General features: G+C 39.0%; 5 protein-coding genes across 5 annotated transcripts; 2 read left to right on the plus strand and 3 right to left on the minus strand.

Moving 5' to 3' along the window:
- The first annotated feature begins 1,772 nt into the window (after nucleotides 1–1,772).
- Nucleotides 1,773–5,589, plus strand: LOC106346840 (ABC transporter G family member 11). Its single transcript, XM_013786287.2, has 10 exons — nucleotides 1,773–2,538; nucleotides 2,866–3,155; nucleotides 3,265–3,436; nucleotides 3,511–3,633; nucleotides 3,714–3,842; nucleotides 3,931–4,125; nucleotides 4,211–4,297; nucleotides 4,364–4,636; nucleotides 4,726–4,833; nucleotides 4,917–5,589. Exons 1-10 carry the CDS (start codon nucleotides 2,155–2,157, stop codon nucleotides 5,265–5,267), a joined length of 2,112 nt encoding a protein of 703 aa, XP_013641741.2. The 5' UTR covers nucleotides 1,773–2,154; the 3' UTR covers nucleotides 5,268–5,589.
- On the minus strand, nucleotides 5,492–7,931 carry LOC106346841 (rhodanese-like domain-containing protein 8, chloroplastic). Its single transcript, XM_013786288.3, has 8 exons — nucleotides 7,570–7,931; nucleotides 7,438–7,491; nucleotides 7,188–7,337; nucleotides 6,884–7,049; nucleotides 6,643–6,734; nucleotides 6,396–6,499; nucleotides 6,016–6,291; nucleotides 5,492–5,909 (listed from the first exon to the last, which is right to left on the minus strand). The coding sequence occupies exons 1-8, from the start codon at nucleotides 7,915–7,917 to the stop codon at nucleotides 5,780–5,782; spliced, it is 1,320 nt and encodes a 439-aa protein (XP_013641742.3). The 5' UTR covers nucleotides 7,918–7,931; the 3' UTR covers nucleotides 5,492–5,779.
- An 833-nt stretch (nucleotides 7,932–8,764) lies between these two features.
- Nucleotides 8,765–9,486, plus strand: LOC106346838 (kunitz trypsin inhibitor 5-like). Its single transcript, XM_013786285.3, has one exon. The coding sequence runs from the start codon at nucleotides 8,862–8,864 to the stop codon at nucleotides 9,438–9,440; it is 579 nt and encodes a 192-aa protein (XP_013641739.2). The 5' UTR covers nucleotides 8,765–8,861; the 3' UTR covers nucleotides 9,441–9,486.
- On the minus strand, nucleotides 9,394–11,682 carry LOC106346837 (probable zinc metallopeptidase EGY3, chloroplastic). Its single transcript, XM_013786284.3, has 6 exons — nucleotides 11,128–11,682; nucleotides 10,848–11,045; nucleotides 10,523–10,747; nucleotides 10,198–10,436; nucleotides 9,952–10,106; nucleotides 9,394–9,876 (listed from the first exon to the last, which is right to left on the minus strand). Exons 1-6 carry the CDS (start codon nucleotides 11,668–11,670, stop codon nucleotides 9,518–9,520), a joined length of 1,719 nt encoding a protein of 572 aa, XP_013641738.2. The 5' UTR covers nucleotides 11,671–11,682; the 3' UTR covers nucleotides 9,394–9,517.
- Nucleotides 11,683–11,861: 179 nt separating this feature from the next.
- Nucleotides 11,862–13,392, minus strand: LOC106346839 (basic transcription factor 3). Its single transcript, XM_013786286.3, has 6 exons — nucleotides 13,224–13,392; nucleotides 12,782–12,849; nucleotides 12,544–12,692; nucleotides 12,406–12,462; nucleotides 12,280–12,318; nucleotides 11,862–12,188 (listed from the first exon to the last, which is right to left on the minus strand). The coding sequence occupies exons 2-6, from the start codon at nucleotides 12,847–12,849 to the stop codon at nucleotides 12,001–12,003; spliced, it is 501 nt and encodes a 166-aa protein (XP_013641740.1). The 5' UTR covers nucleotides 13,224–13,392; the 3' UTR covers nucleotides 11,862–12,000.
- Between the last annotated feature and the right edge of the window lie 169 nt (nucleotides 13,393–13,561).

Below are 13,561 nucleotides of genomic sequence, written 5' to 3' on the forward strand. Positions count from 1 at the left end.
ATCTGCATGAACTAAAAATCTTCTAAAAGTTTTACCAAAAAAAATCTTCTAAAAGAATTTTAATTTTGTAGAAAAAGCAAATTTTCCGTGAAAAGCATCGCAAAAATTTACATCTCACAAGCCAAAATATCCACAAAGTATAATTACATGATGCCAATTTGATGAACAAGCTCAGTTATCAAGCTCCCATAAAGAATAGTCAATATACTAATCTCTGACCATTGAGCTAAAAAGGACACTAAACACTTTAGTTACATATTTTAATCTAGTGAGGAGTTATGTGAATTGTGAGCTTACAGTCGTCGTCACTACTGATTCTTAAAGAAATGGTGGATGAAAACAAAACAAGAATTTACATCTGTAAGTGTAGTCTAATGTCGTGGAAGTGAAGGCAGTGATGGGGTCTATCTGGTTGCCACGTAACGGAAAAGCTGCGTCGATCTATCGCGTTTTGCTTCTATCTTTCTGTTTTGTTTTCTACCTTATCTTGTCTCTTCTATTGTTTAGATACATCATTTACTCGCAGGTACTAATCACCGCGTTTACACAAATCAGATTGGTCCATTATTAAAAGATCCATAGATTAGTCCCAACTCCGACATGGGTATCCATCCCGAATGATAAAGAAAATAAAAAGAAATGAAACAAATAAAGTTTACACGTGGAGAGGTGGCTTTGTTAGATTGAGTCAAGTGTTCGGTTTCTTCTTGTCGTTTACCTCATTTCTTGTATTGTTTTTTGTTCCCAAGTATGTTTTGAACCATACGATGCGACGAGTACATGACCCTAGTCACTTTTCATCATATTTTGTACCATATGATACCTAATCTCTGATTTCCAAATTAGGATGGGACATGTCTCGATACATAATCTATTTTCTTACTAAAAAGGTAACTAACAGCTATTTTGTCACGGATCACATAATGTAGTATTCTTTTTCCTTCGTCTTCTCAGTGAAAGACACGGTTTCGATTTAAAACAAAGGACATCAATTAGTTAGAGGACCATTATCGCCATTTCCCACGTTCCATTTATTTGGGCTTACACTTGTTGATCCAACAAGATTTTTGTATACGTTACACAATACAACGACGTTCGTTCAACGTCTCAGCCCAATATGGATGTTTGGACTTTGGAGAATAGAGGGAAATAACTTTCCTGTGTTACTATTTTCTACTAGCATTTATAACTAATGACACTTGGACCTACGTAGAATGCCATCAAGGGTCCTTGTTAACAAAACAAGTACCAACAAATCAACTATAGACTCATACTCTTGTCTAAAATTTCGGCACTTTTCCGTCAACATTATTTATGCATTTAATATCCATACATGTTTTTTATAACTAACACAATTTTGTTTTCAGTAATATCTTTCATTCCTATCTATCTTCCACACCAAAATTTAGCTGGAAGAAGCTTCAATTTCAAAATAGCCACTGTAAAACATATCACTTTAGTAAGATGTTTTAAGACCTAAGACTACTAATCTTTCTAACCATTTTCATTACCATCAAGCATAAGATATAAAAATCCATTTTTAGTCATCTAAACAAAACAAAATAGCAATCTTTCAAAGTTCGATGAAATATCTTTCTCTATGAACAGAAAAATTTAAAAGCAAAATATCAAAATAAAAAAAAGGGCGGTCTATTGATACTTAATGCAACCATCTATCGACTACCAGCCTACATTAAATGTTGCAGCAAAAGAAAATTGGAAAAATCACCACATCAACAAAATTGGACCCCACACTTCCATCTTAATTTTCCATTCAATTCTTCTCCCAACCATCTCTTTGCTGTCTTCATAACTATCTCATTTCTTGTTTGAACCAAGAAAAATATTCAAAGAACCAGTTATCTTGAAGATAAGAGGAGAATAAACCAAAAAAAGAAGAAGAAGTGTTTTGTTCGTTTCAGTCATCCTAAGTTCATGAGAATAGAAACGAGTCCAAGTTTGTTGTTCATGCAACTTTCTCACGACTCTGTTACACTAAGCTCTTTTCTCCTGAATCTCTCCTACTTAACCTGATTCAATCCAAATTCAAAGTTCACACCTTTTCTATTTTCTCGACAAACCCTTTTCTCAGTTTTCTCGGACTCTGTTTTTTCTTTTCTTAATCTCCAAGCAAACTTCTCTGTTTTGGTTACTATGGAGATAGAACCAAGCAGGCAGCAAACCACCGTACCGGCCTCGGTCGGCGGAGGGACCTTTCCGGTTGGTGGGTTAAGTCCCTTGAGTGAAGCCATATGGAGAGAGAAAACACCAACGGAGTTCGTAGGAGATGTGTCCGCGAGGCTTACGTGGCAAGATCTGACGGTGATGGTCACTATGGGAGACGGTGAGACTCAGAACGTTCTCGAGGGTCTCACCGGTTACGCCGAACCGGGTACTCTAACGGCTCTCATGGGCCCTTCCGGCTCAGGAAAATCTACTATGCTCGACGCTCTTGCTAGCCGCCTCGCCGCTAACGCTTTTCTCTCCGGCACCGTTCTTCTCAACGGTCGCAAAACCAAACTCTCCTTTGGAACAGCTGTTAGTACCAACTCATACACATCCTTTAAATCTTCAATCTTTCAAGTTCATAGAAAAAAAAGAATCAACAGTTTTAACTTTATAAAAGTACTCCCAACTTATTATTTTTTTTGTAAAAAAATAACTCCTAACTTTTCAACTTTATATATAAAAAAAATACAATTTTCAGACGTACAGATATGCTTCTGCATAGGTTTTAGTTGTTGCTTGTCTTGGTATGAAATAATATAAGAATGTTCTTGGATTTTGGATCTTATCTATTGTTTTTTGTTTGCTTGCTATTGACTCATGTAGTGTTTTATTGTTTTTTTTGGTAATTATTTACAGGCTTATGTGACGCAAGACGATAACTTAATCGGCACGTTAACTGTGAGAGAGACTATATGGTATTCAGCGAGAGTTCGTCTTCCTGACAAGATGTTACGGTCGGAGAAGCTTGCCCTAGTGGAGAGGACAATAATAGAGATGGGTCTTCAGGATTGCGCTGATACTGTTATAGGAAACTGGCATTTGCGTGGGATTAGTGGTGGAGAGAAGAGAAGAGTTAGTATTGCTCTTGAGATTCTCATGAGACCTCGTTTACTCTTTCTTGATGAGCCAACAAGTGGTCTTGACAGGTAAAGGTTTCACAACAAATTCTAATATGTTTTTTTTTTTTTTTATCAAACAAATTCTAATATTGTTAAATAAAACTAGTTTAACCTAATTGCTTTTTTCTCTGTGCAGTGCTTCTGCTTTCTTTGTGACTCAGACATTGCGAGCACTATCACGAGATGGAAGGACCGTGATTGCATCGATCCATCAACCGAGTAGTGAGGTCTTTGAGTTGTTTGATCGGTTGTATCTGCTTTCTAGTGGCAAAACTGTTTACTTTGGCCAAGCTTCTGAAGCTTATGAGGCAAGTAACCTAAACCAATCAATCTCTGAAGAAAATTTTGAAAACTAAACCATGTTTTTTGCTTTTGAATGCAGTTCTTTGCGCAAGCTGGATTCCCTTGTCCTGCATTAAGGAACCCTTCTGATCATTTCCTGAGATGCGTAAACTCAGACTTTGACAAAGTTAGAGCCACTTTGAAAGGCTCTATGAAGCTAAGGGTACTGAAACATCTTTACCTTTTGATCTGCTTTCAAATCTTACTTGCTGATCAAACTTGTTAATCTCTACTACTTCTCAGTTTGAAGCAAGCGATGATCCATTGGAGAAGATTACCACAACCGAAGCTATTAGACTCTTGGTGGACTACTACCACACTTCTGACTACTATTACAATGCAAAGGCTAAGGTTGAGGAGATATCACAATATGTAAGTATACTCTTTGTCCTTTTCTAGAGGTTTTGTTTGACATTGGGATGAGTCACTGGTCTCTTTTTAACCCGTTTCAACGCTACAGAAAGGGACTATTCTCGACTCTGGAGGCAGCCAGGCTAGTTTCCTTCTCCAGACCTACACTCTAACAAAGCGATCCTTCATCAACATGTCAAGGGACTTTGGATATTACTGGCTCAGACTCCTTATTTACATACTGGTCACAGTCTGCATTGGAACCATCTATTGGAACGTTGGCACTAGCTACAGCGCCATTCTGGTAATTTTCTTATATCATCTATTACTGAAGTTTTAATCTCCCTCTCACCATGTCTTTCCTTTTGCTGTTTTTTTTTTAAAATCAGGCACGAGGATCATGTGCGTCCTTTGTCTTTGGCTTTGTAACATTCATGTCAATCGGTGGCTTTCCTTCTTTTGTTGAAGACATGAAGGTAACTTAGCTCCTCCCACAGTTTCCTTGAACCAAACGAGTTTATTTAAATTGAAAGTGATCGCAGGTCTTCCAAAGAGAGAGACTAAACGGCCACTATGGAGTAGCTGCGTTTGTGATAGCCAACACACTAGCTGCAACGCCGTTCTTGATCATCATAACTTTCATCTCCGGGACAATCTGTTACTTCATGGTGGGGTTGCATCCAGGATTCACTCACTATCTCTTCTTTGTTCTCTGCCTCTACGCCAGTGTCACCGTTGTGGAGAGCTTGATGATGGCTATAGCTAGCATTGTTCCCAACTTCCTCATGGGTATCATCATTGGAGCTGGAATCCAGGTGCTTCCTCATATACCTCAAAACCTTTCTTAAAAATAGAAGTAGAAGCTCTTCTTGAATCTGACTTCATTGTGTACTTTCTGTTTCAGGGGATCTTCATGCTGGTTTCTGGATTCTTCAGGCTTCCAAATGACATCCCTAAACCTTTCTGGCGTTACCCTATGTCATACATTAGCTTCCACTTCTGGGCGCTACAAGTAATAACCTTGAAACCAACCACACTTCATATTAGTCATCATCATGTGATTATAAGATTAATTTGTTTTGTTTGTTCTTTCAGGGTCAATACCAGAATGATCTGAGAGGCTTGATGTTTGACAGCCAGGGGAGTGCTTTCAAGATTCCAGGTGAATACGTTCTTGAGAACGTCTTCCAGATCAACTTGCACCGATCAAAATGGATTAACCTGAGTGTGATTCTCAGCATGATTATCATCTACCGCATCATTTTCTTCATCATGATTAAGACCAACGAGGATGTAACTCCTTGGGTCAGAGGATACATAGCACGGAGAAGGATGAAGCAGAAGAATGGAACTCAGAACACCACTGTTGCACCTGATGGTCTTACTCAGTCTCCTTCTTTGAGAAACTATATTGCTACACGAACCAATGGAGCTCCCAGATGGTAAAGAGTTTGAGGACACTTCAAGAAAGTTGTTTAAAGCAAAGCCACCATATTTCACTAGGCCTGCAATATCAGATATCTCAATGTAATGTGAGAGCAGATAAACTTGAGTGTGTTAGTTATAGAAATATTGAAACAACGGATTTATCTAAAATAATCACCTCTACAACTATTTTTCTACTTTGTTAGTAACAAGAACCATCTTGTTGCATCATAGTTTGCTTGCTCTTTGCTGCAACTAAAGCAGATAAATTAAGTTGTGAATTGCTCTACAAGCTTTGTTTGGACATGTTGAAATGAAAATTTTAATATTGACAAGTTTCACACCCAAAAACTTAACAAAATTGAACAGTACTTCCTGCATTAGCTTCTGCTTCAAGAACTTTATGCATTAGCTTCTGCTTCACATCGGATCACTTGCCCATTGTAGAACAGACGAAACACCATGAGCATCACAGAGATGCAGTGAACATAATTTTGAAGTGGCAAGGCATGAGTACCAGGCGCATTTTGCATTTATGAATCGCGATACACATGCCATTTTTCATATCTCTTTATTCCATGCAAGACAGGTCTCAGTCTGGGAGCAGTAACGCAGTCTGAACAGCAACATCCCTTCAAGTTGACCACACATTCTGCACAGCATCTGAACCAAAGATAAGAGGTAAGTTTAGGAAACTTCCTTTAACTCATATTTTTTTTTTTTGTTACTAGACATAAATAGATGAAACAGAAGATATGATGCAACTCACAAAAAGAGCAGATTGCAATCGAGGTTAGCACAGTTCCGATGTCTCAGTTCATGAACTTGTGAATCACAAATATAGCATCTTGCAAAACTTGTATCCACAGGCGTTTGTGGAGTTATTTTGGCTTCATCCACGGTATTATTATTGTAGGCAGCTGGTGGAAGAGAGAGACGAGAGTCAAACACAAAAAGATTCCCAACCCATTCAGATGTGCCTTCTTCCTCAAGATAATGGGAAACTCCACCCTTCAGTGTATACAGGTTCTTGAAACCCCGCTGTCTGAAAATAAATTTTGACTTCTCATAAGAGAGTTATTTGGGAAAAACATTTTTTTTTAGGAGATGTTGGTATGATAATGGAGTAGAGAAGCCATAGTGCGGTACCTCAGAACTGTGGAATATACATCGCAACGTATACCTCCAGTGCAGTACATCAGTATATCTGTCTTTTCCTTGTCAACATTTATCAAAGGGTCTGAAGGAGCTTCCTATAGTGTGGAAGCACATAACAAAATTATCTAGTGTTAAATATCTTTACCTTCATACGTTATAATATTGTGTGATCAGTGATCAGTTTCTCCTAATCTACAGATTGTAAATGGGAACTCTTCAGCTTAGGATTAATTTGTACCTTTTCATCAGATAGCCCAAAAGAAGTGTTTCGGAAGCAATCAACTTCAGGTCTACGTGCCCCACGAAAATGACCAACATCCCACTCATAACCTGCTCAAATAAAACACCAGTAGGTTTAACTAGAGCAATATGTAAGAATCACAGACTATCATAAGTGATCAGTCATGTAGTTACTAGATAATAAGAGGAATAAAGACTGTTCTGTTATTGTAGACAAACGGATAAGGCAAAGGAAGTACCGTTTCTGACATCCAATAGTATGCAGCTTCTGCCACTATCTGAAGATGATGCTTCACCGTCACCATCCGTTATGTCTTTCAGCTTCTCTTTCCATTCAGATGGTTCTAAGGGCTTTGCTCGCATCGGTGGATCAAGTAGAGGAAGGTGTGAAATTCCTCCCTCATACTATTAGAACAAAAAAAACAACAACCAATATTGAGTAATCTTACACTATATTACAAGGCAATGCATTATCACGCGCATGCGAAGTAAACATCTTGAATCCAGCAGAACATAAAGTGGTGTTTAAGGGATGTAGCTTGCCTGCACTAAGGAAGGTTTGTTCTGCAGCTTCAACTTAGGGAAAGCATGCCTACCGATAGCAGGAGACACCTGGACAAGTATATCCGAGAACCTCTCATCTTGTTTCAACCATTCAACATATGAAAGAGCGTCTTTAGATGGTCCACTGTACTGCAGAAAAAAAAGAACTACACAAGTAAACACACAAGATTTGTCCTAGTCACACAATATACTTCAAAGCTACTCATGTGAATGAAAAGGATAACGACACCTGTGCGTTAATTCCTTGTTCATTGAGATATATCCGACCACGTATATTCAAATCCTGTATAATAACAAAAAGAAAAGCTTTCAATATCTGATGAACCAAACAGAATGCTTTCAGCTTCCAAACTAAACGGACCTGTAAGAAAGAGAGGTGCTTTGCAATCTCAGCGGCGGGATCTTGTATTGATACAAAGCGATAGAAGTTCACCACGATGAAGTCTTCTCCTTCATCATCAAACTTCGAGTAATTTCTTCCTCTGTTTCGGCATTGGCAAGAGAAGCTCCATCGTACGATAGGTTGCTTCGAGAGGAGACGTACTGGTCGTGAGAAGAAGTGAGTGTTCGAAACATGTTGTTTGAATCGAAGAGGTTCGCTGGAGAAACGAGTTCTGGTTGAAGCAAGAGGCAGTGGAATAGTTAAGGAGACTGAGAGTGCCGGAGATGCTCTCATTATCTTCTCAGCTTGGACCAGAGACAGCATCATTCTTCACTTAAGTAAACTCACTTTGGGTCTCATCTTAGGAGATGTATTTTACATTAGTATAGCCCAATTCAAGCCCAATTGTAATGTCCGGTTTATTCTCAGGTTTGCTCTGGTTTTCATTTTAATTTTTTGTCGGTTATATGAGTCAACTTGATATAATCTCAGCAGTCAGCATTATTAGAGCTGGAAATTTTAATCATTGTCCGCGAGTCCTGTCCCGTTTGACCCGCCGCAAGGCGGATGCAGGTTGAACCATTTGAAATTTTTAAATTGCGGGTGCAGATCGAAATTATTTTGAGTGGGGTGCATGCGGATCAGCCGAATTTGAATCGCGGATACCCACCAACCCGCAAATTAAAAAAAAAATATTTTACATAAAATATATAAAAAACAATAAATATTTATATAATTTTAATTATAAATATATTATTTTAATAGTATTTTTTAAAAATAACTATTATATAAATAAAAAATAATTATTTTTAATTAAAATAATTATTATATAATTAGAAAATAATCATTTTTAATTAGAATAAAAGTTTTATAAAAGTTTTGGCGGGACGGATACAGATATAAAAGTTTTTGTTTGTGGATTATGTGGATCGAGTTTTTGTATCGAAAAAATGATTCAATCTGCGGCGGGGCGGATCGGGGCGGGTTGAGCCGCGAATCCAGCACTAAGCATTATCACCAGTCAAAGAAGAGAAGGATTTCGTCATGGATGATCGAAATATGACGTTATGCCTCGTGGCGAGCTTTGACAATTCTCAAGTCAACGAAATTATTTTGTGCTCGACCACTACACTACTACAACGCATTTTTTGATCAAATCATATAAAGTTTGACTTCGTAAATGATACGAACGGCCTATAAATAGAATCTCATCTCTCATCTCGTTTTCAACTCATTCTCGAAAAGTTTCCATAAAAAGAAAGTTTCCCACAATGTCATCACTTCTCTATATCTCCCTCCTCTTAGCCGTCTTTATCAGCCACACCACGGAAGCCGCTCTCGAACCAGTAACCGACATCGACGGTGGACGTCTCACATCAGGCACCAAATACTACATCTTGCCTGTGCTCCGCGGTCGCGGCGGCGGACTAACCATGTCCAAACCCGAAAACAAAACATGTCCTAAAAGCGTTATCCAAGACCAATACGAAGTCTCCAAAGGCCTACCGTTGGAGTTCTCACCATCAGACAATTCAAGAATCATCCGCGTCTCAACCGATCTCAACTTCAAGTTCTGTGCGGCTTCGGTCTGGAACTTAGACAACTACGATGAGATGACGAATCAGTGGTTCGTTACAGCTTGTGGCGTTGCAGGGAATCCTGGTCAGGCAACGGTTGATAACTGGTTCAAGATCGAGAAGTACCAAGATGATTACAAGATCGTGTTTTGTCCAACTGTCTGCAACTTCTGTAAAGTCATGTGTAGAGACGTTGGTGTGTTTGTGCAAGATGGGATGAGAAGACTTGTTCTAAGTGATGTTCCACTAAAAGTTATGTTCAAAAAAGCATAGTTACTACAATGTAACCTTCTATAATAATAATTGATTTTTTACAATACTTGTTTCTACATCTTTAATCTAAACCTTTTTTAGAGACCATCACCACGGAAGAAAGGTCCATTGAAGAAGGAAGTGGAGAAAGTACCACCACTGTTGGGAAAAAGAGTGAGGAAGCAGATGAGTCCAAGGACTAAGCCCCAAGCGAACCTATCGTCGCCAAGAGGTGTGATCTCATCTTTAGCAGGCGTTTCTTCACCACCACGGAAGAAAGTTGCAAAGAGCCCCCAAGCTAAACACAAGACGCTTCCGCTGAGACCTCCGATAGCGAGAAGGAGAGACGTTGTGAATGAGAGGATTGCAGCTGTGCTTCTTCCAAACATTGCTTGAGCGATCCGACCTCCTTCTAGTCTCCCACATGGTAACAAGTTCAATGAAGTCACTACCATACCTGAAACAAGTTTAATGAAGTTTAGAGAATGAATACACATACTAATAAAAAGAAACATAGTTATGAAAAACTTACCTAAAAGACCAGCGAAAGCGAGAGGATCAACAGGAACTCCAACTCCTTCGACCGCATTTGGCAATACATTGCCGAGATCGTCCGCGTAAGGACCAACAACAAATTGGATAAACGAAAGCAACGGGTTATTATCCAAGAACTGTGGCCTTATATACCTAAGAAGAATGTTTGAGATACACACATCAGAGACACAGTAGTGGATAGAACAATAACAGAAAGAAAAGAGTTCCGTTTATGAATCCTTACAAAGCGTTTTCACCTCCGTTAAAACTACCATCAGATATAAACGCAGCAGCTGCAAGAAGCAGCGAAGTCAGGTACGCACTAGCTGTACGAGCCACTGGGATATCAAACAACGCCTTTTTGTTAGGAAGCAACGACTCGTAGTTGTTCATAACTCCTAAGCAACCAGTCCAGTTCGACGGCACCAGAAACGACGGGCTCAGTTTGACACCGTGTCGTGCAGCTGTTACTCTGGTTGCTATCTGAAACAAACAATCAAGGGTTTACTTCACAGTTAAACATCACAGTAATGTGTAACTAGCAATTTAGATTATTCTGCATGGTTTACCTCTGAGACGCCTAAGATGGAAAGGAACCCACCAAAGAGTGGAACTACATTAGCAATGTAGTCATCGAAGGTAGCATCAGGTTTAAGGAAGAAACCACTCATAAGAGCTATGGTTCCAAAGGTTGTAACACATAAACTGATTGCAGTGATATAACCCCAAGGAGTGCTTAATCTAGTCGATTCAAATTGAAGATCTATTTCCGCTTTGGGTTGCACCATACACACCTTCACAAGCACAACAAATAAAAGACAATCCACAAGTTTAGCCTTAATCCTGAGATCAAGAACATCAAAATTAGAGAATTTTGCAAGTCTTTTCATCTACCTGTTTTGTGATCTCATTCGACTTTTCTTCCATGAACCATACGACAACATCACGCCCTGCAGCTTCAGAAAGCTTTGCTTCAAGCTTAGGTGTGACCTCATCAATGGGTTTCCTCAGATTCCCAATGAAGATTCCTCCATCTCCAAACCGACGAACGTCCGTGGCAAAAAACGTATCGAAGCCAAAACAGCTCTTTAACTGTACATACAACACAAACAGTTTCAGAACGATGCAAAACCCAAACATTCAAAAAGAATCATGATGTGATGATTAGTTTTACCTTGTTGAGATCAAGAGCTTTGAAAGCCTCTTCTGCCTTCTCAAGCCTTTCTTTCTCTCGAACCAAACTATCACGCGCCAAGCTGTTGAATATTCTGATGATAGGATTCTCATTATTGCTCTCTCTGTTCAGCTCTTTCAGCTTACGATCAGTTCTTGTCTTCTCAAGCTTTATAGCAGCTTCTATTGATGGATTCCCCATGAACTTCTTGAACTCCTCGTCCGTCTTCCAGTCCATCTCTTGCTGCTTCGATTTCTCTTCATCTTCTTCACTGTTTTCAGGAGACGGCGGTACATTGTTGTTAGACTGGTCCTCCTTCTGCTCCTCAGCTATCGCCACGGGAGAGGAAGCATCGTTGGCAGACTCGCGAACTCGATCATCTTCTGGTGAAAATCTCAAATGAGTGCTGCGTCTTGCACTCTGCTTCACAGGTTTTGCAAGTTTCAGTGATATTGATTTGTTAATGCCACGAAAAGGAGAACTGTGACAGGAGTGGAGAGTTAAGGAAGATGAAGAGGGAGTAGATACAAAAAGGGAAGCCATAGTTTACGTAATCTCAGAATGATTAAAATGTGATGAAGACAGAGCATCTCTCTGAGAAAGAATTTTAAGGGAGTACAGAGAAATGTCTGGAAAGTTTGAGAAGAAACTCAAACATTACAGGTGGACTAGATATGTAAGTAAAGTGACAAATGTGTCACATCAAAGTAAGAAAGAGAGACACGAGAACCAGATGAAATAATCAATTAGATAAAAAAACCCTTAAATCATCATTATCTGGGAAAGTAGAATCTGGTCGGAAACACTACAAAAGAAAAGGATGGAGAGAACAAACATATATAAAGAGATGTAGAAACCAAAGTGCTCTTTTGTCTAGGAAGAAGCAGCAGGAGCAGCTACTTTCTCTTCAGCAGCAGCAGCTTCGAATGTCTCACCAGCTACAAGTTCCGGGACATCATCGTCATCCTCCTCTTGGATGGTTGCTGAGGCATTACCCTCACCAGGAGGTTGCTTCTTCAACTGCTCTGCTAGCTTCCTCAGATTGTCCATGTTGTCTGGTCCTGAATTAGATCAAAGTAAAACCAAATTTAAGGATCTTTGATTTAGGGGATGGGGAAGAGCATGTAACAAGTAAAACTACGTGGAACATACCGAGTTGGCTGAGGATCTGAGGAAGGATATCTTCCAATTCTATAGAAAAGCAACAAGTTTTCAACATTTAATCAGAAAAGATGGAATGAAAAAGAAACATGAAAATAGAGATGAAAAGATGCATACTTTTGGTCTGAGGAGAACCGCTAACAACCCATGTGTTTGCAGCAATTGAAGCTTGAACTGATCCAAAAAAGAGACAACACACAATGATCAATAACATGACAAAAGGTTTACAATTTCCTGAGTGTAAATATAACTTACCCTTAGGGTTGGTGAACTGAATAACAACATCATCCTTAAAGATGTTAACTTCTTCAATTGCTGGAATGGAGTTAACTCCAATTCTCTTCAAGGTGCTTTGGAGCTTCTTGTCATCAGTTGTATTGGTCTTGTGCACAGCCTTCTTCTTTCTGTATCGAGAGAGATCAAATGGTTCATATAACAAGAGACTAAAGTAATCACTAAGGATTGAAAATGGCAAAAAGAGACAAGCTTTTACCTTCTTACTGTACCCTTTCCGCCAGTGCGGACAGTGTTGGCCATCTTCATCAACTTCTCCCTATTCATCTGTGTATGAACCAAACCAAGCCAACATTCATTACACCATTCAGATTCAAGAGAATCTTGTATATTGCAATTAGAACTATGGATTATACATTCACAACAACCTTATTTTAAATTAAAAAAAAAACATAATCAGTGAGAACAAAAGTGAATCTTTTAAAAGTCAGATGCGTATGGATACGAGCTAATTGAACTATTGAGATTAACCTTAGTATCGAATTGGATTAAGTAGTCTCATTCAATTTAATCAAACATACACAGAAGTAGAAAAGCAATAAACATCGCCTTTCAAAATTGTAATTACCGACAAAACTGAAAATCAGACAAAACCTTGTAAGAAGAAACGTTAAGACACAACAGAAGAGAAGTGGATTTACCTTGAGATTTGATTATTGAGGTTCGTTTCTCTATGAAGAGTGCAAATGAGATAAGAAGAAATAAACACAGAGAGAAGCGGGCGGCGGAGAGAAGAAGGGTTCTCTTGCCTCTTTAACTAGATTCTATTCGGAGCAGAGCTCTTCTGTTAATCCAACGGTTAATATCGTACGATCTACAAACAAGACTCAATCTCTACCGTTGGATCGTATAACAAGGCTCAATAAATTAACGGCCCAATAATTATCTATGGCCCATAGGCCCATAGGCCCAAAATAAGCTGGTTATCAAAATAAGCTTAACCAAGTGTTCAATCATCGATTACCGCGTTTTTCACACA

Source organism: Brassica napus, chromosome A6 (genome assembly GCF_020379485.1).
Source record: "Brassica napus cultivar Da-Ae chromosome A6, Da-Ae, whole genome shotgun sequence".
Classification (NCBI taxonomy): Eukaryota; Viridiplantae; Streptophyta; class Magnoliopsida; order Brassicales; family Brassicaceae; genus Brassica; species Brassica napus.

Bases quoted from the DNA above. Each gene is read 5' to 3' on its own strand.
- LOC106346840 (XM_013786287.2), top strand. From the start codon at position 2,155: ATGGAGATAGAACCAAGCAGGCAGCAAACCACCGTACCGGCCTCGGTC. The intron at 3,437-3,510 runs GCAAGTAACCTA...TTTTGAATGCAG, and splicing joins AAGCTTCTGAAGCTTATGAG to TTCTTTGCGCAAGCTGGATT. The intron at 3,634-3,713 runs GTACTGAAACAT...ACTACTTCTCAG, and splicing joins AAGGCTCTATGAAGCTAAGG to TTTGAAGCAAGCGATGATCC.
- LOC106346841 (XM_013786288.3), bottom strand. From the start codon at position 7,917: ATGATGCTGTCTCTGGTCCAAGCTGAGAAGATAATGAGAGCATCTCCG. The intron at 7,338-7,437 runs GTGTCGTTATCC...TTTTTTCTGCAG, and splicing joins AACAAGGAATTAACGCACAG to TACAGTGGACCATCTAAAGA. The intron at 6,292-6,395 runs GTACCGCACTAT...ATTTATTTTCAG, and splicing joins GTATATTCCACAGTTCTGAG to ACAGCGGGGTTTCAAGAACC.
- LOC106346838 (XM_013786285.3), top strand. From the start codon at position 8,862: ATGTCATCACTTCTCTATATCTCCCTCCTCTTAGCCGTCTTTATCAGC.
- LOC106346837 (XM_013786284.3), bottom strand. From the start codon at position 11,670: ATGGCTTCCCTTTTTGTATCTACTCCCTCTTCATCTTCCTTAACTCTC. The intron at 11,046-11,127 runs GTAAAACTAATC...TTGTATGTACAG, and splicing joins AAGCTCTTGATCTCAACAAG to TTAAAGAGCTGTTTTGGCTT. The intron at 10,748-10,847 runs GTAGATGAAAAG...GTGCTTGTGAAG, and splicing joins CGAATGAGATCACAAAACAG to GTGTGTATGGTGCAACCCAA.
- LOC106346839 (XM_013786286.3), bottom strand. From the start codon at position 12,849: ATGAATAGGGAGAAGTTGATGAAGATGGCCAACACTGTCCGCACTGGC. The intron at 12,463-12,543 runs GTAAGTTATATT...TTTTTGGATCAG, and splicing joins TCAGTTCACCAACCCTAAGG to TTCAAGCTTCAATTGCTGCA. The intron at 12,189-12,279 runs GTATGTTCCACG...GATCTAATTCAG, and splicing joins TCAGATCCTCAGCCAACTCG to GACCAGACAACATGGACAAT.